Raw genomic sequence first — 22,404 nt, forward strand, 5'->3', positions numbered from 1 at the left:
GTGATATAACACAATCCTTGTCCCAGCTTTTTTTGAATGTTGCAGGCATGAAATTCAAAATGAATACAATAATGTTTATCAGTTTGAATATTATTCTTTGTGGTGTATTTAAATGAATATAAGTTGAAAATTATTTTAAAATCATTGTATTCTGTTTTACACAATGTCCTAGCGTCATTGAATTGGGGTTTGTAAATGGAACAACTTTGTGGCCAAAATGTGTACCAAGTTAAAGGTCCTATATGTTGGCTATTTGGACCTTTATAGAGTGACTCTCTAACCTGGACCTTGCATAAAAGTGTAAATTTTATTTTAAAAAATTACCTCGGTTTTGTCATACCAGAAAAGTGTCCAGAAAAGACCCCTCTGACGGCTACTTCTGTTTGACCCAGTTTTGTATCCATGTTGTCCATATATGTCTAAGACCGCCCCCTTTCTTCTGAATGGTTTCCTCCATGTGGAAGATCCACTTTTGAAAGCACTCGTTTTTGTTATGTTGACAGCGCTGATTCGGCGTGGAGAGGTAGGCGGAGATCTACACTAGTGACAAAGATAAGCTTGAGAAATTCAAATCATCTGATTTCAGGCCTCTTGGCAGAAAAACGTCTAGAACTCGGGAATGTGTGGACAATTTTAATTCATATTTCACACGTTTGCTGAGGCACCATAGAGCCAATATTACATCCCACATACTAGAAAAAGTTGGTTTGGTAAAATATGGCACCTTTAAGAACCGATCTATAGATTTGTTATATACATTCAAAGCTTTTGATTTCTCAAGGAATGTTGCTGTTACTCACATTGGGCGCTGTATTCAAGTATAAACAGACTAGCTAAGAGATGGTAACAAAAAAATTCTAGTCGAAGAGTGTAGTGCACAAACGTCATTTATAAGAATAACATAGCCGTTGTGGTTTGTACTTCTGTGAATAGTAGACTGTAATGTAAGACTGTAAGTAAATAAAATAATTATGAAGTGTATAATGTGTATGAAAAAGTATGATGAGTGCTATGTGTGTGTATAATCATGGTCTTCAAAAAGGAAAGATGAGATCAGCTATCACAGCTTCCAAACTACAAATGGCAGTCAAAAATCACAATCTAATTTAACCTACTTATAATTGATTTTTTTCCAGAAATCGATGGATGGAGGCATCACGGTAGACAACTGGTTAGCACATCTGCCTCACAGTTCTGAGGACTGGGGTTCAAATCCCGGCCCCGCCTATGTGGAATTTGCATGTTCTCCCCGTGCCTACGTGGGCTTTCTCCGGTCACTCCAGTTTCCTCCCACAACCCAAAAACATGCATGGTAGGTTGATTGAAGACTCTAAATTGCCCGTAGGTGTGAATGTGAGTGAAAACAGTTATTTGTTTATATGCAGCAAAGCAGGCTCCTGTTCTTCGCCTTTTATCCTGGAAACTCACTTTTTGACTGTGCTGGATCCTATTGCAGTTTCCCCATAGAATATTTTGCAACTTTTTGAAATGACCCCTGAGACTGGTCACACAGGCCTAAACTGAGATTTGAACAACAAACCTCAGGACTGAGACAGTTGTCCTAAATCCTCGGCCACCATGGATCAACATATTCGAGAACATGAAATGATTAAGTCCATCAGTAGAATGAATGAATTCACTAAAAGTGTGGTATGGCATTAAATAGTCAAAAACTGTTTTCGATATTTAAAGAAATTAGTCAAGAACACGTTTTTCGCTCTTTTATTCCACACTCTGGACCAGTGTTTCTCAGCATTTGTTGAGGAAAGTCACAGATTTTACATTACAAAAATCTCAAGGCGCACCACTAAACAAAAATACCGAACTAATAATGATCTTGATAAAGTTACTCACAAATAGATTTGCTTAGTGTGAAATCTGGTCCTGTTTAATCGAACGCAAAGCTGATAATAATAATAATAATAATAATTAAAGAATTACACTTATATCACGCTTTTCAGGGCGCTCAAAGAGGCTTTACAATTTCATGCATTATTCATTCACTCTTCAGTCACACCCTGGTAGTTGTAACACTTGTATAGCCACAGCTGCCGTGGGGCAGTCTGACGGAAGCATGGCTGCCATTCTGCACCTACGGCCCCTCATTCATAGGCAATGTGGGTTAAATGTCTTGCCCAGGGACACAACGATGACATGTGCTCTTCGGCGTGGAGCCGTTAGTTGTGATTTCCATGAATATCGTCTCAAATCGGTTTTACTCATAAATCACCGGACACCTTTTCCTCCACAGAGATGCGACAAGGCAACCATCTTCTACAACAGCACACAACACTCCAGAACGACCCTACTGAGGATAAGCGGTAAAGAAAATGGATGGATGAAAGTCTGGATTTTTTTTGTTGTTTTGTGAAAGTAGTGATGGTGAGACATGTTAGAAGGCTTCCTGTTTAAAAAAAAAATAGACATCGTCCCACAAGCGGTAATTCCTGCAGATTAATTTCCGCCTACACAAGTGGGTTTCGTCAGCTCAATTTGATATTCATTCCATCAAAAATTCCTCTAAGACGTTTGAAAAGAGTTCATTGAATGACAAAGACGTTTTTGTAGGGTGCATGGTAGCATTGTGTGACAGATGCGGACTTTGATGGGCACAGCCGACTGTCCTAACAGGATGTCCCGGCCAAAAACTTTATGTCGCTTAGTGTCCCAAAACTGCAATCAGTCGTAGCCAAAATTTATTTGGACATCTCTATTTATGTCCACTTACACCTCTGAAAATATCAGAACAATCGCCCTTCTGTTTTTTATTTTATGGACGCTAAGCATTTTCTTCTCCATAGCCAATCATTTGAGAAAAATGAACACACGTTATGTCCATAAAATCCCAAATAATGTGCTGATCAATGTAATATTTTCAGAGGTTGAAGCTGCCATGAGTATAGATGTCCATGTAAATTCTGGTGATGATTGGTGACAGTTTTGGGACATTAAACCACGTATATATTTGTTTGGGGGCTTGCATAAGGCTTGAAAAGATGTGGCACTCACCATCGTGTTTGTATCATTTGTATCATTTTAATCAATGACACAACAGTAATCAATGACACAACAGTAATTTTTCAGCATATTAAATTAGCGGTTGAACATAATTTTGGGGTTCTAGCTGTTGTTCAAATGAGAGTTCTATAGCGTATATAGGCGTTTGGATAAAACGTAATTTATTTAAGAAATAAATTCGTCAAAGCAGCGACGCTTGCGTTGCTTCCGGTTTAGCGTGATTTGACGTTATAAATCAAGCTATTTTGTTTCGTAAAGGGCACAATGTCACTTTTTATATGTATAAAACTTAGGAAAAGCGGCAACAAACCTCTGTTATCAGTCTCAAAATCTAAAGGTTGTTACATTTTATGAAATTCCAGTTCTAGATAGACAGTTCTTCTTTATTAAACTCAAAACACAACACACAAAACACAACAGAGAGTGGAATTTTATAGAATATTTAATGAAATCTACGAGGGATCTATAGGGGAACACAAAGATGGGGTCTAACTACAAGGAAACACGAATAATGGTGAAAGAAAAAAAATGTGTACGGAAAATAAAATAGAACGTGTTGCAGGGCTAAAGTTGAAACTGTGAGCATTTAATCTGTTGAGTCAAAGCGAGAGCGAAGTTGGGATTTTGTGTGAAGCTAGTAATTTCTCCCAAATTAATAAGCACTAATATTGTACATCCTAGCAACGCTTATTGTGCGGGACTCACGACCGTAGGGGCGGCGGCACGGCCGAGGCCACCCAAAGCCAGCCGGAGGGAAAACAAACACAAAAGAGCAAGAGGAGGCGGGAGTCAGAGGTTAAATACCCAGGGGGCGTGTCTAAGGGATGGAGGAAACCAAACAACACCACGCCCATCAACTTGAATTTTGTCTACGAGCTTTACCATAAAAGTGGTGTAAAAATCATATCTTAATAGAAAATACTCCCAACTTTCTACTCTTGACTTATAGATCAAGCATATAGAATGATTGTTTAAACTTTAGTCTTGGCAAATCAACTGCTTATTGTTCAATCTGCTTGGCTTCAAATCAAGACAAACAGTCAAAGTCTTGCAGCTGCACCTGTAAAGTTGACACAGTGGCACAGACATCAAGGCATACATTTGGAATATGACTGCAACTTGTGAAATATAAAAACGGACATTTTATCTTCAGTTAAAACCCTGAATGGAAGCCCGTGGGTTGCAGTACTCTCAAACGCCAGTGTGTGGCGCCTTGCATGCATGTTTGAATATTAAGCAAATAGTTAATTGCTGTATTTGCATTCCATTGTCGATCTGTCCCAGCTTGGGCTCCCCGGAGAGTGGGTCCCACCTTTTGGCTGCTGTCAGTTCAAAAGAAGGAAAGGAGTCTTTTTTGAAGACGGGAATCCAGATTTGATGGGAAGCTGCTAATTAGGTTAAGGTCCCGTAGGCGTCTTCAAGTGGTTGTCTCAAACAGCAGGGCCGCTTGGAAGAATGCAGCTTATCAAGTTGTGCGGGAGGTTTTGGTAACTGGGTCAGAGTCACTACAGTGCAATGATATATATGTATGAAAGCAATATAAGGTATAATACCAACTTGAACAAAGCTGTGTTTGGAAACTTGTCTTTTTTTTCTGGAAAGTTGTCATTTTGAAGGTGTGGGGATTTCACCCGACAGCGACAATTTTCATGACTAAATACTTCCACTTTATAGTACAGTACTTTTTTTTTTTTTCCACACCAGCCATGCAGTATAGTTGGTCTCCACTTCTGACGCTGACGTCACACCAAGACATGGGGGGGGGGGTATCGAGTTTGGCAATGAAAAAGGGGTTTCCAAAGGCAAATAGTTATTTACCAAATGCTCCAGAATGTATTAATATTATTGGAAATGACTGCAAGATTAATTTTCTTGAACAACAAAAAAATATACAATAAATCAACTTGTTAGTGAAATATGGACCATTAAGACTCATATGTCCTTTAATATTGTGCAATGTGCTCAATATTTTTCCACATACAAACAAGGGGGCTTCAGACTTGGTCTCTCGCATGTACTGGATTTTGCTGATGTACAGTAAAACAAGTTGACCAATATAAGTTAAGTTGTTACTGTGATCACAGTTCAGTTAAATCTGAAGCGTGCACTGGTTTCAAGCTTGTTAAAGACTCACCAATACAAGGATATTCTCGCTTTGTATGCTGTGACAATTTGGCAAAACTGACAAAGTATGCCTTTAATGCAAGTAAACAAACTGATGGCAAATGAAAACCAAACTTTGATTCATCCTTTACTGATACTTCAAAATAAATGAATCTGTAAATGAAATAAGTAATTAAAATACCATTTGAAATAATAAATTAATCAAACATTTATACAGGTATAATTGTATGTACCGTGTTGCACATTCAGAACTAAGAGAAAATACTGGAAATAAAAATATGGCATTCAAGCGTGCTGTAGCATTATAGCTCACTAAAACCTTGAGCTGTATTACTGACTGCCCATTTATCATCCAATTCAGGAGGGTTTTATTACGTACAGTACCTCTAACCTTCACTGAAGCACTTGCATGTGTGTGTACATGGATTTTATACAAAGTCTGGATAGTTTTATTTGTGCTGAGGTCCTGCTGTTTTTCTTCCAGAGGCAATGAAACATTCTTTTTCAATATTGGATAGTTTGCAGTAAATGATTCTAAACAGATTCAATGGCACGAGAGCGACTTCAACTTCAAGGCCGCAGATGGGTTCCTTTGGTTATACTAAATGTACAATAATGTATATAAATATGCTAAGAGTGTGCGTTTGTTCACAAAGAAATTAACTGCCTGAATGTTTTATGGTTGTTTGTTAATTATGGTAAGAGATGGATTAACAGTCAACAACAAAAATACAGTATAAAATAGACTTTACACCAATTTTATCGGCCTTATCGGTATCGGCCGATAATTAGCATTTTATGCTGATCGGCTTTAATGTCATAATTCGCCAATCCGATCAATGACGTCATTGATCGGCTCCGCAAAAGACATTTACTCCACGTCGCCATCGTGCACAGTATATTTGAATCCAAAACTAGTTTATTTTTAGCCTTGTTGCGTGGCTTTTGACATAGTATTGTAAATATCTGACGGCCAATGAAGTTATTTAAAAAATATATAAATAAAATATGGCGGCGTGTGGGACAGACAACACGAAATGCCCGGTCAGACGACAAGCCAAATTTGCTCTATGTCAGACTACTGCAATAAAATCTTGTATTCCGATACCACCGCATCCCGTTTTTTTTACGATCATTGGGCTTTATCTCGTCAACTCAAATGTAACTGGATACACTCGTTATCGTGGCGACGACAACAAGAGTGGAGTGTGCCGACTTTGTATTATATGGACAAAATGGGGAAAAACGTGTGTTGGTGGTCACTGGTGCTCAGGACAGGAGAGGACGTTCGTTGAAGGCTTGCTTGAGGTATGTTCACGTACTTTTAATACGATACGGCTCACAAGCAGGCAACAAAAACGTTATGTAGCTTAGCAAGCAAGTGGTAGCACAAACGGTTGGACATAAACATGCCGCCATTCTGTCGAATCATGCTCGAACGTTTCGGTGTGGGTGAAGTCATTTAATTAAAAATAAAGTAATTTAATTACAGTAAGTTAGCACCCATTATTTCTGTCATGTTGTAATGTTGGTTTGACCTGACTGATTAGAATACAGGATCTGACTAAAGCAGTGATTTCCAACCGTTAAGGAGCCAAGGAACATATTTTACAATTGAAAAATCTCACGACACACCAACAAATAAAAATGTCACAAAAAGTGGATACATTAATTACTGTATTTACTTCCTGCCATCTCATAGAAGACCATTCATTTGTTCTGTCTGTCACTATGCCTCACTGTCATAAATAGAGGAACAAAGATACATTATTTATTGGAAATATAATTTTTGGAGCAATTAAGTACACAAATATATACAGTAAATGAACAGGTCATTTAAATAGACAAATTCCTCCATCTTGTGATCGGTTATCGTTTTTTTAAACTCGCTGATCGGTCCCAAAACTCCTGATCGTGTAAAGCCAAGTATAAAAGTTTATTGGGTGAAATACGTAGAGTATTTGATCCCCAAGCGAAAGATGTGAGTACATGTGCGTGAGTACATTGTGGGGAAACAGTGATGATATTTAACAGTATTTGGTGTGCATATGATAAAAAAACATTTCATATGGGATGTTTTTTTGCTGCTTCCTATTTGTCCTTAAAGCAGTAATAGCAAAATTCGTGTTAATATCATGCAGTTTGAGGCCTGCTTCATTCCAAAGCAGCATTGTTTTTTCTCAACAAGAACAATCAGCCAAATCAAGCTGACAATAGTGAGATAATGGTGTTTGCAGTGAAGGGATGCAGATTTCCTCCTTAAGACCCTTCAATTTGCATACGAGCTCCAATCCATACTCATACTCACTGCTCATTGTTATTTGCAACAGTCAGAATTTGCCCAACAATTGGCACATGCTTTTATGAGGGGATTGGCTTTATTTTGATGATGATTTGCTTTTATTTGTGACTTTTAATTTGGATATACACCCAAATTACCTTATTTATAGAGACTTGTATTTAACCAAATAAATATTTCGACCTATTAAATATATTTTATGTGACCATAGAAAACTACTGAGTACAGTAATCTCTCGTTTATCGCAGGATTACATTCCAGAAACCCCACACAATAAATGAAATCCGCAAAGTATTGATTATTTGTTGCATTAATATGTACATGCGATTGGCTTGATTGGCCCAGTTTAGGGTGTACCCCGCCTCGCCCCCGAAGATGGCTGGGATAGGCTCCAGCAGTCCGCGACCCGAGTGAGGATAAGTGGTAAAGAAAATGGATGGATGGATGGATGGATGATTATGTACATTTATGAGCTTCATATATGCAATTCAATGCCAATATGTGAGACTTTAGAGAGGTGCAGGTATTTTATTTGTCCATTTGAGGTCACTAGCAACACACGCTACCTGAGCACTTGCCTATTAAAGGTGAGTGTGCTCTGCTTGAGAGACGTGAACAACAGCCCAATGTGGACATGGTGTGAAAAGGTGATTACCTGCCTTCAGCATTGGCACCATTCCTCACACTGACCGTCCTGGCAATATAGTCCGTGAAAAGCATTAGGGAAACCCATAATTCATTGTGTTGGTGTTTTTAAATACAGTACTTACTTGCATTTTTTCCTGTCGATATAGTTATGCCCCTCCTTGAGCCGTCACCTTATCGTGGTGAAAGGGTTTGTGTGTCCCAATGCTCCTAGGAGCTAAGTTGTCTGGGGCTTTATGCCCCTGGCAGGGTCACCCATGGCAAACAGGTCCTAGGTGAGGGACCAGACAAAGCACGTCTCAAAGACCCCTTATGATGACGACAAAAAATGGACTCAGGTTTCCCTTGCCCGGACGTGGGTCACCGGGGCCCCACTCTGGAGCCAGGCCTGGAGGTGGGGGTCGAAGGCGAGCGCCTGGTGGCCTGCAACCATGCCCGAAAGGGTAACGTGTATTCCCCCTTCCCATGGGCTCACCACCTGTGGGAGGGGCCATAGGGGTCGGGTGCGGTGCGAGCTGGGTGGTGGCCGAAGGCGGGGACCTTGGCGATCCGATCCCCGGCTACAGAAGCTGGCTCTAGGGACATGGAATGTCACCTCTCTGGCAGGAAAGGAGCGACCTGTTGTGTGAGGTCGAGAAGTTCCGACTACATATAGTTGGACTCGCCTCCATGCACAGCTTGGCCTCTGGTACCAGTCCTCTCGAGAGGGGTTGGACGCTCTTCCACTCTGGAGTTGCCAACGGTGAGAGGCGCAAGCAGGTGTGGGTATACTTATTGCTCCCCGGCTCGGCACCTGTACGTTGGGGTTCACCCCGGTGGATGAGAGGGTAGCCTCCCTCCGCCTTCGGGTGGGGGGACGGGTCCTGACTGTTGTTGGTGCCTATGCACCAAACAGCAATTCAGAGTACCCACCCTTTTTGGAGTCCTTGGAGGGGGTGCTGAAGATCGCTCCCGGTGGGGACTCCATCGTTCTGCTGGGGGACCTCAATGCTCACGTGGGCAATGACAGTGAGACCTGGAAGGGCGTGATTGGGAGGAACGGCCCCCCCGATCCGAACCCAAGCGGTGTTCTGTTATTGGACTTCTGTGCTCATCATGGATTGTCCATAACAAACCTTATGTTCAAACATAAGGGTGTCCACATGTGCACTTGGCACCAGGACACCTTAGGTCGCCGTTCGATGATCGACTTTGTGTTCGTGTCATCTGACATGCGGCCGCATGTCTTGGACACTCAGGTGAAGAGAGGGGCGGAGCTGTCAACAGATCACCACCTTAGTTCTCTCCGATGGTGGGGGAAGATGCCGGTCCGACGTGGCAGGCCCAAACGTATTGTGAGGGTCTGCTCGGAACGTCTGGCAGAATCCCGTCAGAAGGAGTTTCAACTCCCACCTCCGACAGAACTTTGCTCATATTCCGGGGGTCGCAGGGGACATCGAGTCTGAGTGGACCATGTCCCGCGCCTCCATTGCTGAAGCGGCCGACCGGAGCTGTGGCCGTAACGTGGTTAGTGCCTGTCGTGGCGGCAATCCCCGTACCCATTGGTGGACACCAACGGTGAGGGATGCCGTCAAGCTGAAGAATGAGTCCTGTCGGGCCTTTTTGGCCTGTGGGACTCCTGAGGTAGCTGATGGGTACCGGCTAGCCAAGTGGAATGCAGCTTTGGTGGTCGCTGAAGCAAAAACTTGTGCATGGGAGGAGTTCGGTGAGGCCATGGAGAAAGACATCCTGATGGCTTCGAGGAAAATCTGGTCCACCATCAGCGTCTCAGGAGGGGTCACCAGTGCACCATCAACATTGCGTATAGTGGGGATGGGGCGCTGCTTACCTCAACTCGGGACGTTGTGAGCCGGTGGGGAGAATACTTCGAAGACCTCCTCAATTCCACCAACACGCCTTCCCATGAGGGAGCAGAATCTGGGTTCTCTCCTATCTATAGGGTTGAGGTCACCAAGGTGGTTAAAAAGCTCCTCGGTGGCGAGGCCCCGGGGGTGGATGAGATTTGCCCGAAGTTCCTCAAGGCTCTGGATGCTGTAGGGCTGGTTGACACCCCTCTGCAACATTGCGTGGACATCGGGGACAGTGCCTCTGGATTGGCAGACTGGGGTGGTGGTCCCCCTTTTTAAGAAAGGGGCCCGGAGGGTGTGTTCCAACTACAGGGGGATCACACTCTTCAGCCTCCCTGGTAAGGTCTATTCAGGGGTGCTGGAGAGGAGGGTCCGTCGGAAGTTGAATCTCAGATTCAGGAGGAGCAGTGTGGTTTTCGTCCTGGCCGTGGAACAGTGGACCAGCGCCATACCCTTGGCAGGGTCCTCGAGGGTGCATGGGAGTTCGCCCAACCAGTCTACATGTGTTTTGTGAACTTGGAGAAGGCGTTCGACCGTGTCCCTCGGGAGGTCCTGTGGGGGTTGCTTCGGGAGTATGGGGTACCGTACACCTGTATACGGGCTGTTCGGTCCCTGTACGATCGGAGTCAGAGTTTGGTCCGCATATCCGGCAGTAAGTCGGACTCGTTTCCGGTGAGGGTTGGACTGCGCCAAGGCTGCCCTTTGTCACAGATTCTGTTCATAACTTTTATGGACAGAATTTCTAGGCGCAGCCGAGGTGTAGAGGGGGTCCGGTTTGGTGGCCTCAGTAGTACATCTCTGCTTTTTGCAGATGATGTGGTTCTGTTGGCTTCATCAAGCCGTGACCTCCAACTCTCACTGGAGCAATTCGCAGCCGAGTGTGAAGCGGCTGGGATGAGAATCAGCACCTCCAAATCTGAGACCATGGTCCTCAGTCGGAAAAGGGTGGCAGGTCGGGGATGAGATCCTGCCCCAAGAGGAGGAGTTCAAGTATTTTGGGGTCTTGTTCACGAGTGAGGGAAGAATGGAATGGGAGATAGACAGGCGAATCGGTGCAGCGTCTGCAGTGATGCAGACTTTGTATCGGTCCGTTGTGGTAAAGAAGGAGCTAAGCCGAAAGGCGAAGCTCTCAATTTACCGGTCGATCTACGTTCCTACCCTCACCTGTGGTCACGAGCTGTGAACAATATCCTGGATACAAGCGGCCGAAATGACTTCCATCTGCAGGGTGTCTGGGTTCTCCCTTAGAGATAGGGTGAGAAGCTCGGTCATTCGGGAGGATCTCAGAGTAGAGCCGCTGCTCCTCTGCATTGAGAGGAGCCAGATGAGGTGGCTGGGGCATATGATTCGGACACCCCCTGGACGCCTCCCCGGTGAGGTGTTCCGGGCACGTCCCAATGGGAGGAGACCCCGAGGATGACCCAGGACACGCTGGAGAGACTATGTCTTTCGGCTGGCCTGAGAATGCCTTGAGATCCCCCCGGACGAGCTGGATGAAGTGGCTGTTGGGCGAGGGAAGTCTGGGCGTCCCTGCTAAAGCTACTGCCCCCGCGACCCGACCCTGGATAAGCAGTAGAAAATGGATGGATGGAATTTGGTTGTGGCACCAAACATTTAGCTACAGACAGTTAATTCATATTTTTCTTTCAAATTATATTTTGTATATACTTTAAGATAGACTAATTAATAATTTAAAAAAAAAAAATTAAAAACTAAATTTTACAATGAATCACATGATTACCGTGTGATTAACAGTATAACATTGCAATTACAGTAGATGGAAAATTTAACTTCGGCTACCTAAGAGGTTGGTAGTCGACGATTGTTTCATGAAAAATGGCACAGAAATCAGCAATGATAATTCACCACTATCAGGATAAAATCAAAACACCTGCAACACCAATACACCTCCATGAGTTGGTGGGAAAAAACAAGTTAAATGAAAGTGAGACAAAAGTGAGTCAATGTATTTCACTTTTAAAATGACCCTGAAGTAAATTGTATTTTGAGTTATTCTAAGTCTGGTAACAGATAAAATAAGCGTTTTCCCATCATTGAAGAGAAAGAAAATCATCCATTGCTGCATTACTGTGTCCTCACAATTAGTGAGTTCAGTTCAAAGTCCCCATGTGAGTCCTGCAAAGAGCACCAATGTTACAATAATGCAATAATATTAATATAACAAGATCATAACTAGCGCTATAGAATTGTTCCCTGGGCGAAGGAGCGCAGAGGAAATGATGGTAACATGGTTTTGGATCCCTCAGGATCGGTCACATTTGACATGTAAGCATCTGAGAGGGCATTAAGCACCGGATACTGTTACTCGAGCAAAATGCTTCTCGCTTCCAGGCATTACATTGACATGCGTACAACTCATACACTTTTCACATATCATCCCACCATTTTCTACACCGCTGTTCCAAATTTGGATCACAGATGAGCTGGAGCCAATCCCAACTGACTTTTGTGAGAGAGGCAGGGTACACCCTGGACTGGTCGCCCATCAGTGTCAAGAGTGTGTATAGACTAACAACCAGTCACACTCCCATTCACAGATTGTCACTGATGACTTTCACCGTCGCCATGCTGAGCAATCGTCTGCGGCTTTCATCCCTTCTGGGTGCACAGTCCCTACAACTTGATACCCCGTTTTGGCCTATGTCTTGGACTACAATGGGCTCCCACTTCTGTGTTGGACTTTTTGGGATGTCGGGAGCCCTCGGGGTGGGGGGTGGGGGGGGGGGGGGGGATGTTCCGTCACAGTCTTAATTGATAAGACAGCCAATCTGTCTGCCAATCACATTCTACAAGCCACAGTCAACTCCATCCCCCAATTTAAGGCTTTGTTGACGACACAATCACTGTCAGTGTTTTTATCCGAGGGTGCCGAAACGGTATCACTGTGCAACAGTGTTTTTATTTATTTAATTTTTTAATACTGCCACTCTGGTTCTTTGTATTATTATGGATATTTATTGAAAATTTCAGTCTGACAGAACAAGGTTTTAAAGGGGAGTGACAGAAAGAAAAAGGAAATGAAAAACAAAAAGGGAGGACAAGCAAGAAAAATACAACTGTCGGAGTGATTGATTGTCATTCATGCAAGAAACTACAACACAACCCCGTGAGAGTTCTGCCTTATCACGTTTGCCTGTTCCTCTCCATGTGGCTGTTGGGGATTCTGCTACAAAGTCAACGAAGTGCGAGTTTTCCTGTTCTGATCACTTTAAATCATGGATCAAAACAATGAAATTTGAATATTCCTGACCAGCTATATGTGGATTAGATCAAAACTGTAAGGTAGATATGACACAATGCTGCTGTCCACAAAGAAATAAGTGTAATTTTGGGCTACATTTGATAATTTAATCATTTGACACTTGTTCACCATTTAGATTCTGCTTAATTAGCTCAGTAGGCAAAAGTAACAAATCTGTCCTGAATTTATGCTGCTAAAATGTGTTTTTACTTTCTTTTTGCTGAAAAAAGGTTAGGGTTAATGATAATAATAAAAAATACAGCTTGTGCTATTGGACTATTTATTAAATGGAAAAACAAATAGGGCAGCAGTGATGATAAATATATTATAAATCACATTGATGTTGCTGAAAGATACAGTATAAAAGATCAATATGAATGTGTTAAAGCATAAAACACAGAGGGAATATGTGGCTAATGGCAATGTGTCCCAGCTCTAAAAAGTGGCATTTTAACACAAGTACTGTAGAATGGTTGCTGTGGTTTAAAACTAACACACAAAGAAAACCAAGGCCTCCTCGGTTTAACACCATGGCTATGGCAGACTGGTACCTACTGCTTGCTGTTCTTTTGTATGTTTTTTTTTTTTATAAATGCATTTTATTTTTTTACTTTGAGGTCAGACATCAGGTGTAAAGGTTCGTTGTTGTCAAAATCTTTAACTGGTACTCTGAACAGACTGAACCAAAGGGAAACATGGTCCATATTATGGCTGCTTTACTGACTTATGGATGTGGTTTGTGTTGACAGTTTTGCAGTCAAACTATCTATCTAAACTAACTACGATCTATGTGGCAGGAACATAATCCATCCTCAGTCTGACTACCAATTCTGCATGTTTGAGCTGAATGGCTCATTCTAGAATGCAGTGGAGTTCACAATCTGTAGTGGGTTGCACATTCGAAGCACAAGATGAGAAAAATAATATTTTCTTTTCCACGTTTTAGGATGTCCAATCAAGTCCGTGCCCCTTTTTTTGCACGTGCAAACAGTAAGTTTACAACTACAGTAACACACAGTTTCGGTTTCTTTTCTTAAAACATCTGGGACATCAACTTGTCATCCCATCATTAAGTAGTGAACTTCTTATCAAATGCACTTCAAGAAAAGCAGAAAAAGCTAGAAAAATATGAAAGGATAAGTGTACCAAAATTTACAATAAATACAGTGATGTTTCAATAGAAATGTGAACCATTTTAGAAAGGTGAACAAACGTCTTTTTCAAATGTGTCCACAAGTCTGGATGTTAGTGCCACAAAAAGTGATGCTGCAGGGATTAAAAAGTGTGGTGAACTGTAACCTGCGATGTATGAATTCAGTTGAAAATGCATTTCAACAACAAATTGAAGGATTTTTAAGCTTTAGCATGTGGTCCATTGATAGAAAGTGTCCCTCTTGTTACTTGGGTCCTCAGTCTACATTCCTGTACCTGGTGAAGAGGTTGTACAGGACACGGAGGGTTGACTTAAGGTCACAGTTCACAATATCTGAAAAGAGAAAACAGAATAGAAGTTACATATCAGTCGTGAGTGACGAGGAATAGCCACAATACAAGTATCTTGTGGTCATTTTGCTACGGCTTACAGGTCCTATGCTCCACACAAATGTCCAATAATTTCTTAGCTCAGGTTTTGGTCAGCCTGCAGCATCCAGCACTTTAGTAGCTAAATATTTGACGAGATAGTTGGTAACTAGATAACAATTAGTTGTTTTTAAGGTGGATGCTCACTTAAAAAAAAAAAAAAGATCTAACAAGTGGGACCAACAGCAACCAAAAACAGATAATGTGTAAAAGTGTAGAACACAATGGAAGCTGAAACTGTAAATTCCTGCAAAATTTAATTTGAGTAAAAAAATGCATAGTTGACTCAACAAAAGAATGAGTTTTTCACATCTCATTGTTATACTCTTAAATAAACAAAACTGTGAATTGAAGCAGTTTTATAAACAAGTGTCCCTGCATGTGTCAATAAGACGTCATTGCTGCCATTGTAACAGTGGCCTACCCTCCGGCCTCGGCTTTGGTCGCTCCAGACCTCCATCCTGCATCAGCTCGAATGAGAAGGACACGTTATGCACCTATGGAAAGAGTGTTAACATTACACAAGCTACTCACTCGACACTTTGCCCCTATGCAACTACAGTAAATGACAACCTAACACTGGTCTGTGCCACAGGGGGAATGTGGTGAAATGCCACAATACAAATTGATTGACAAGTTGATTCAAATTAATTACTGCATTTGTTTGCAAACACAACACGTCTGACCTTAAACACCACTTATCCTTCTGAGGAAACAAACAACTTCCTCATTTATCAATATAGTAAATTTTTATTATTTTGTAGTTTTACAATTTAAACTGTCACGATGGTTACGGAACTGCATTGAGGGGCTGTCGGTGACATAATTCAAGATTATAAACATACTGTAGCTAAAACGCTTTCATACACACTACTGAAATATTTTTTTCCTCACACACACACACACACACACACACACACACGCACACACACACACACACACGCACACACACACTACTGAAATCCTCTAACAAACGCACTGAAATGCTCTTATACACACATGGGTAAAATGCTCTTCCACACACAACTCAAATCTTGCCACATATGCAACTGAAATCATTTCACACATCATACTAAAATAGTCATATAATGTACCGATTTATACATTTGGGTGCGTGTGTTTGCGTGCATGTTTGAGTGTTTCAGTTGTATGCTGGAGAGCGTCTCAGTTGTGTGTGTGTGTGTGTGTGTGTGTGACCAAAAACATTTTTCAGGAGTGTGTCAATGTTTCAGTAAAGTATATGAGTGAAAAAATTGTAGTTGTGTGTGTGAGAAAGCATTTTAATAGTGAGAGTGGGAGTGAAAGAGCAGAACGTTTAATCGACATGTGCTTGTGTGGAGTGTGTGGACGGTGACCTCAAGAGGACAAATAAAATACTTGCACCGCTCTAAAGTATTACATATTGGCATCGAATATAAATTATTGCTACTTTGTTGACCTCATCTATTAATACATTGAACATCAATGCCATTTTACGCTTTTATTTTAAAGTTGTTACCGGGACGTGTTGCCATAATGCTTCGAGTCGGGCCGTTTATGTAATGCTTTGTGTGAACAATCGTTGTGGAAGTTAGTTTGACTTGAACTTTTCAACTGCAAGCTGGCCTGACCGCAGTCATTGATCATACAGTGTATTTAATGTCACTTTGGAGAAGTAATTGTGTGAGGGGATCACGTGACTCTTGTCCAGTGTTTTGATGTTTATCTCCTGTTTTTCTTTTCAGACGACTAAACAGATTAGGTGTGTTACTTTGCTGGGCAAACAACTCAACTATGGCTTCTTGCTTAGTGTCACTTGCCTTGAATCAAAACATGTACAGAGAATGGATGTTCAATTTCTGAGGCGCTAACTGCATATTTTGCTCTACATGGTTCTCTAGGCATGATTGAGCTCATAATTCCACCAAGAGTGACTGAAAGGCTCACACTGCAGGGAGTGATGGGCGCCGCTCGCGCTTCTTTCGGCAGCTTAATGAAGCTTTAACTCTGCGTTCCTCCCCTGGTGGCTGGCTGACTAGATTAAGAAAGAACTTCATATTTAGCAGTGACTGCATTTGAAATGTAAAAAAAAAAAAAAAAAAAAAATGCAGACGACCAGGCTCATTTAATCGTGGCAGCTAAAATTGCGATCACGATTCAAATTCGATTAATTGTGCAGCCCTATGTAAGAGCATTTCAGGAGTGTGTGTGTGTGTGTGTGTGTGCGCGTGTGCGAGAGAGTGTTTCAGTACAGTGTGAGATCACTTCAGTTGTGTGTGTGAGAGGTAATGCAGAATTATGTCCCTGACGGCCCCTAATGGAGCTGCACACTTAATTAGTGTTACAATGCTCATTTTTACATCACAATTTCAACAACATGATTAAATTTGACAATGAATACATGACCCTAGCTCGACACTGAGACTCTACAGTGGAGTGGGAAAGCCGCAAAGAGGCAGTAGAATTCTGACTCATCCCTGCTAATCGGCAAATAGAAATAATAATGGTGAAAACTTTTATTTAATGAAGTAGAACAACAATAAACCAATATAATTAAACCAACTCCACAAGAAAAACATGCTCCAGATTAAGATGCAAGTGCTCCACAAATCCTAATAGGAGAGGTGAAGGGATTTAAATATGTTTATTTACTATTGTGTGTGGCCATCTCATGCAGTAAAACAAGATGAGCTAAATTAAAATTGAGCAGGCGCTGTTTGGGCACACACAAACACACACACAAAACCGAGCCCCTAAGCCGGCACTCCACTGTTTCCCTGCGTAGAAGAGATTACAGATGCTGTGGGGCTCCTGCCTGTTCTTCCAGGCCAGGAGTGTGCTTGTGTGTGTGTGTGTGTGTTTGGAGTTGTGCACATTGTATCAGGGATGGCCATTCTGCTTCACAGCTTGGCAGGGTTGCCAAAGACCGTCACAAAAGGCTACTGTGGTGTCTCCGTAGATTGTTTGTTTAGAATAGCGTGGTACTAGAGAGGCCAATGGAGAGGAGAGATGGCTGTGCATTGAATGGGCTCTGAGGAAAATACTGTAGATGGCATTAAACCAAGCTTTTGAGGGGAGGCCCTGTCTATCCGTGCCTGATACTCCTCAGCAAAAACGGAGGATCGATTTATAAGTGTTGCTCAAACTATGCCGCAGAGTCAAAAGATTATTTAAAAATGGGAAGAAAATGAGCACACTCTACCTTCTGGTCAAAATTTTCAGGTGTGAGGAAGAAGTTGTAGAGTGGTACAAAGTATCCTTCTAGCAGACCCATCAGCAAAACCAGATAAACACCATCTGCAAACTGATACACAGTACAGGCAAGAAACCAGATCAGTTAACTGGTAGGATGATAAATTGAGGGGACAATGTAGACATTGGTGGAATGGTTTGAAAACAAAAAACAATTGATTCAGAAGAATCCTCGACTCAATTTGTAGCAACATCAAATGCCTCGATGGAGAGGCTCCATTTCCAATGGCTAGTGAGAGTTGGAGAATACATGACGAAAATACTCTTTCGCAGCTCCTTCCTCAACTCATTTAAGAGTTATAATATTTCTTTCCCCTCTCAGACTGACATTTACATTGTATCTGTGTGCGTGCGTGCATGTCATACCTGTGTTTCCAATTCGGACACCTCTAAGTTGAGCTTGTTCAGGTGTTTATTCACAAATGTGATCAGTGTCTGAGAAAACAAAGTCAATAATTATTCAGATACAAAACACTAGTGCAGCAAATGAAGAATAAACACCATACAATTATTGGACTGGCATAATGTTCTCCCAAAGCATATCTTGTACAGACCCAGTCAATGTTAGCTTCATTTGGAACCAGGCTCAAGCAAGGGCCACTTCTCTCATAGTCCAAGAGTTTAGCTGATTATGCTGTATTTGATTGTAAGTGGTGAATGTGTCCACTTTGTGAGTTAATTATTTAAAAAAAATTATTCTGTTCAATCCAAATATTTTGACATTTTTAACAGATTGTATAAATCTAAATTATTCCAATAGTTGAAACTCATAGTAGAACATTAATTCCACAATCATACGTTGCCTAAACATTCATTTATGAAACAGAATTTAAATTTACAATTTAAAGTACTACTACTTAAAACATGGGGCCCAAATATACGGCATACCTTTTTGACAACATTCAGTTTATCTGGAGCATGGTCGAACAGTGTGTCAAAAGCATCACGCTCTGTGGGGAAACATGGAATAAATGATTGAACCCAAAAAGTAAAACAATATATGAGCATACAAACCAGAATGTTGAGTAATCTCTTACAGCTAACATACCATGTCTTCCAGAAAAAGCCCTGGCAAAAATAGAGGAAGAGAATTAAAAATGTGTCCCAAAAAAAAATCCAACAAAAAACAAACAAACGGGTCATTTCCTCTTATTCACAATTTCACACATGAATCTCTATAGAAAACAAGATCATGAAAGACAAGTGCTTCCAATTCAATCACAGAGGAATGTGGAGAATGGGGGGATTAGAGGAGATTTAACAATAGACGTAGCTATGGCATCATAATTAGATTATCGGGAAACAAGTACATGTCAGGTATTGAAATACCCTGGGCATCATCAGTGAGAGGTCCACAGTGACTCCATACTATAACATAATCTTAAAAGCAAAATAATACTGCTGAGTATTGAAGATACAGTTTTTCCACATAAACAGGGGACCTATCATCTATCATCACATTGTTTGGAGAACATTACATGCTTTTGGAGAAGAATAACTGCTGCCGTTCAAATGTCCCCACTGGTGCCGTTCAAATGTCCCCATGTGTGAGTTCTTTCTGGTCAGAAAGAACTCACACATTCCCATACACATGCACGAAGTCTGTAATCAAAGGAACGCAAGTCTGGGGCAATACTCGTAGTGGTATGTTAATAACCATATTTTCCCTGTGACCATGATAGTGCTAGTGATCCTTTGTGTGTTTGCTGTCCTGCTGTTATCGCTCTTGTTGCTGTGGTCAAGTTGCAGTCTCTTGTGCCACAGTAACCCAGACGTGTGACTAGCGTGTGTGTATGTGTGTGTGACAGAAATACTCTCTTGTTGTTCACCTAAAGCTATCAATATAGTGATGCTCTGCTCCAATAAATGACTATGTAACACAGCATAGTATATAACGTACACACAGAAAGAGTATGGCATAATCCATCCATTTTCTGAGCCGCTTCTCCTCACTAGGGTCGCGGGCGTGCTGGAGCCTATCCCAGCTGTCATCGGGCAGGAGGCGGGGTACACCCTGAACTGGTTGCCAGCCAATCGCAGGGCACATACAAACAAACAACCATTCGCAGTCACACCTACGGGCAATTTAGAATCTCCAATTAATGCATGTTTTTGGGATGTGGGAGGAAACCGGAGTGCCCGGAGAAAACCCACGCAGGCACGGGGAGAACATGCAGACTCCACACAGGCGGGGCCGGGTATTGAACCCTGGTCCTCAGAACTGTGAGGCTGACGCTCTAACCAGTCGGCAAAACCAAAGATCAAACCAAGGTATGATCTGATGTGTGTTTGACCAGGCCTGTCATTGATTTAAATTGTCACCTTTCCCCATTCAGGGTTGAGAGTTATTGTGCACACTCGTAAGTTTCCACAAAAAAAAAAAAAAAAAAAAAATACTGCTTTTGTCAAATAAAGTGTGGATGGAATAGTGAATAAAAAGACCAAGGACTCTGTTTTACAAGATTTACATTGGTGCAGACAAGAGCATGTGTGAATGCAGGTGTCTCTTAAACTGCAAGGACTATTAGTTTATTTTTTGGACTCCTTATCTTCTCATTCCTGCAATGGAGGGAAAACAGGGAAACCTCTCTGAAGTTCAGGCGTCCCTAACTTCATCACTCAAGTGACAGACAAAGCTCGATCTTTAGCAATTGCTAACACCTGGATAAAATGCTTGAGTCGCTGATAATAATGACTTTGGCCAAATAGAATTTATGAGTTGAAGCGTGAAATGGTTTTTACAACATACAACAACATATTGTTGCTGTGATGAGAATAGGTGACAGACCCTGTCTGGCAGTGTAGTTTATACCATGGCCAGAGGGAGCGGAAATGTGTGTTCCAGCTGTGCGCATCCTGGCCCCTTACAGGCAGTGGTGATACATGCATGCAGATACGCACCTACTTTTACTAAAAGTGCAGGTGAAGAAAGTGCTAACTGAACTTCAACATCAGGAATCTCGTTGGATGTACGTCCCGCGTCTGAGATACACAAAAATTAGCAGGGACGCATGAAGCATATTGAATCTGCTTCTATAGACGCCTGGTTTAAGATCTGCTGGCCTGTGTGTGTTGGTGAAGAGCTTCCACACACAGCAAATTAAAAGTATGAATCCTGTCTTGGTGCTACCCAATCAGAGGCAGAGTAGGGTAACACCCGCTGCTCACGACGCAGCAAGCCGCTGGCAGAACGGCGTTGCTTCGTAGATGCACACAAGTGGGACAAAGGGAAAATTTACAGTTTATTACTTTCGCTAGCCTGCGAGCTAACGTCCTTGCAAGCTAAGGCTGGAGCTAAAAAGCTCATTCGACTGCGGCGACATCGTTAAAACATCAGCGCTGGGCCAGTCAAAAAAAAAACCCTCATCATCTTCTGATGAAACTATTCTTTTACTAATGTGGAGATGTGCTTTGTGTCATTGTCACGCTGAAAGATAAATGAAATTTTCATCTTTCTAGCAGAAGACTTAAGGTTTTGTGCTACCACTGACTGGCATTTGGTAGTGTTCATAATTCCCTCCATCTTGGCTCAGGCCAGAGTTCCATCTGAACAAAAACAAAATATAAAATATTATGCTGCCACCTTCTTGCTTCACCATTAGGTATGGTGTTCTTTTGGTATTGAGAAGTGCTGTGTTTGTGCCAAGAACACCTTTTGGACATACAGTATGGTAGAAAAGTTCAACTTTGGTTTCATCTGACCTAACATTTACCCACATGCGTTTGGGAGATTTCAAGTGTGTTTTTCACAAATGTAGCTGGGTTTGGATGGTTTTCTTTGTATGATATGGCTTCCATCTTGCTACCCTAAGTCCTATAGCCGGAGGCAGACGAGTACAGTATAAAGACTAAAAATTGTTGTCACATGTACTAAACAGCCACTACTTACCAAAAATTCCTACACCTTCTTTAATGTTGCTGTCGTCCTCTTGGCAGCCTCCTTGACCAGTTATTTTTCCTCTTTCAATAAACTTTGGAGGGCAGTCCAGTTCTTGGTTAATGTTACTGTATTGCCATATTTTCTCTACTTGATGACGAATGTCTTCACTGTGTTCCATTTTTCATGCCTTGGAAATTCTTTTGTACCATTATCCTCAATGACACCTTTGAACAATGATATCCCTCTGATACTGTGGACGCTCTCTGCATGGGTTGTGTTGTAAGATGTCACGACAAAAAATTGAGGAAAAGCCTTCTAGAAAATACTAAGTTTATTTAGGGTTAATCCAAGGCACTTTAAATTGAGACAGGTGTGTGCTGACTCCCATTTAAATTGGTTAATGCTGAACAAGGCCACATTCCCAGTTATGAAGGCGTGCACACTTGTGCAGCCAAATTACCTCAGTTGTTCATTTCTACTTCCATGCTGCAAAAGATGTTTTTTTTTTTTTTTCCCA

The 22,404-nt window shown here is 41.9% G+C and overlaps 1 protein-coding gene across 1 annotated transcript in view; it reads right to left on the reverse strand.

The window, feature by feature from the left end:
• Nucleotides 1-13,458: 13,458 nt before the first annotated feature.
• Nucleotides 13,459-22,404, reverse strand: part of parvaa (parvin, alpha a) — a 31,855-nt gene continuing 22,909 nt past the window's right edge. The window contains exons 8-13 of the mRNA XM_061677479.1: nt 19,056-19,075; nt 18,896-18,957; nt 18,374-18,442; nt 17,958-18,059; nt 15,201-15,273; nt 13,459-14,681 (exon numbers count right to left, since the gene is read on the reverse strand). Coding sequence (XP_061533463.1) covers nt 14,605-14,681; nt 15,201-15,273; nt 17,958-18,059; nt 18,374-18,442; nt 18,896-18,957; nt 19,056-19,075 — 403 coding nt within the window. The 3' untranslated portion in view covers nt 13,459-14,604. The remainder of the gene's footprint in view (nt 14,682-15,200; nt 15,274-17,957; nt 18,060-18,373; nt 18,443-18,895; nt 18,958-19,055; nt 19,076-22,404) is intronic.

This window comes from Phycodurus eques, chromosome 5 (genome assembly GCF_024500275.1).
Source record: "Phycodurus eques isolate BA_2022a chromosome 5, UOR_Pequ_1.1, whole genome shotgun sequence".
In the NCBI taxonomy this organism is placed as follows: domain Eukaryota; kingdom Metazoa; phylum Chordata; class Actinopteri; order Syngnathiformes; family Syngnathidae; genus Phycodurus; species Phycodurus eques.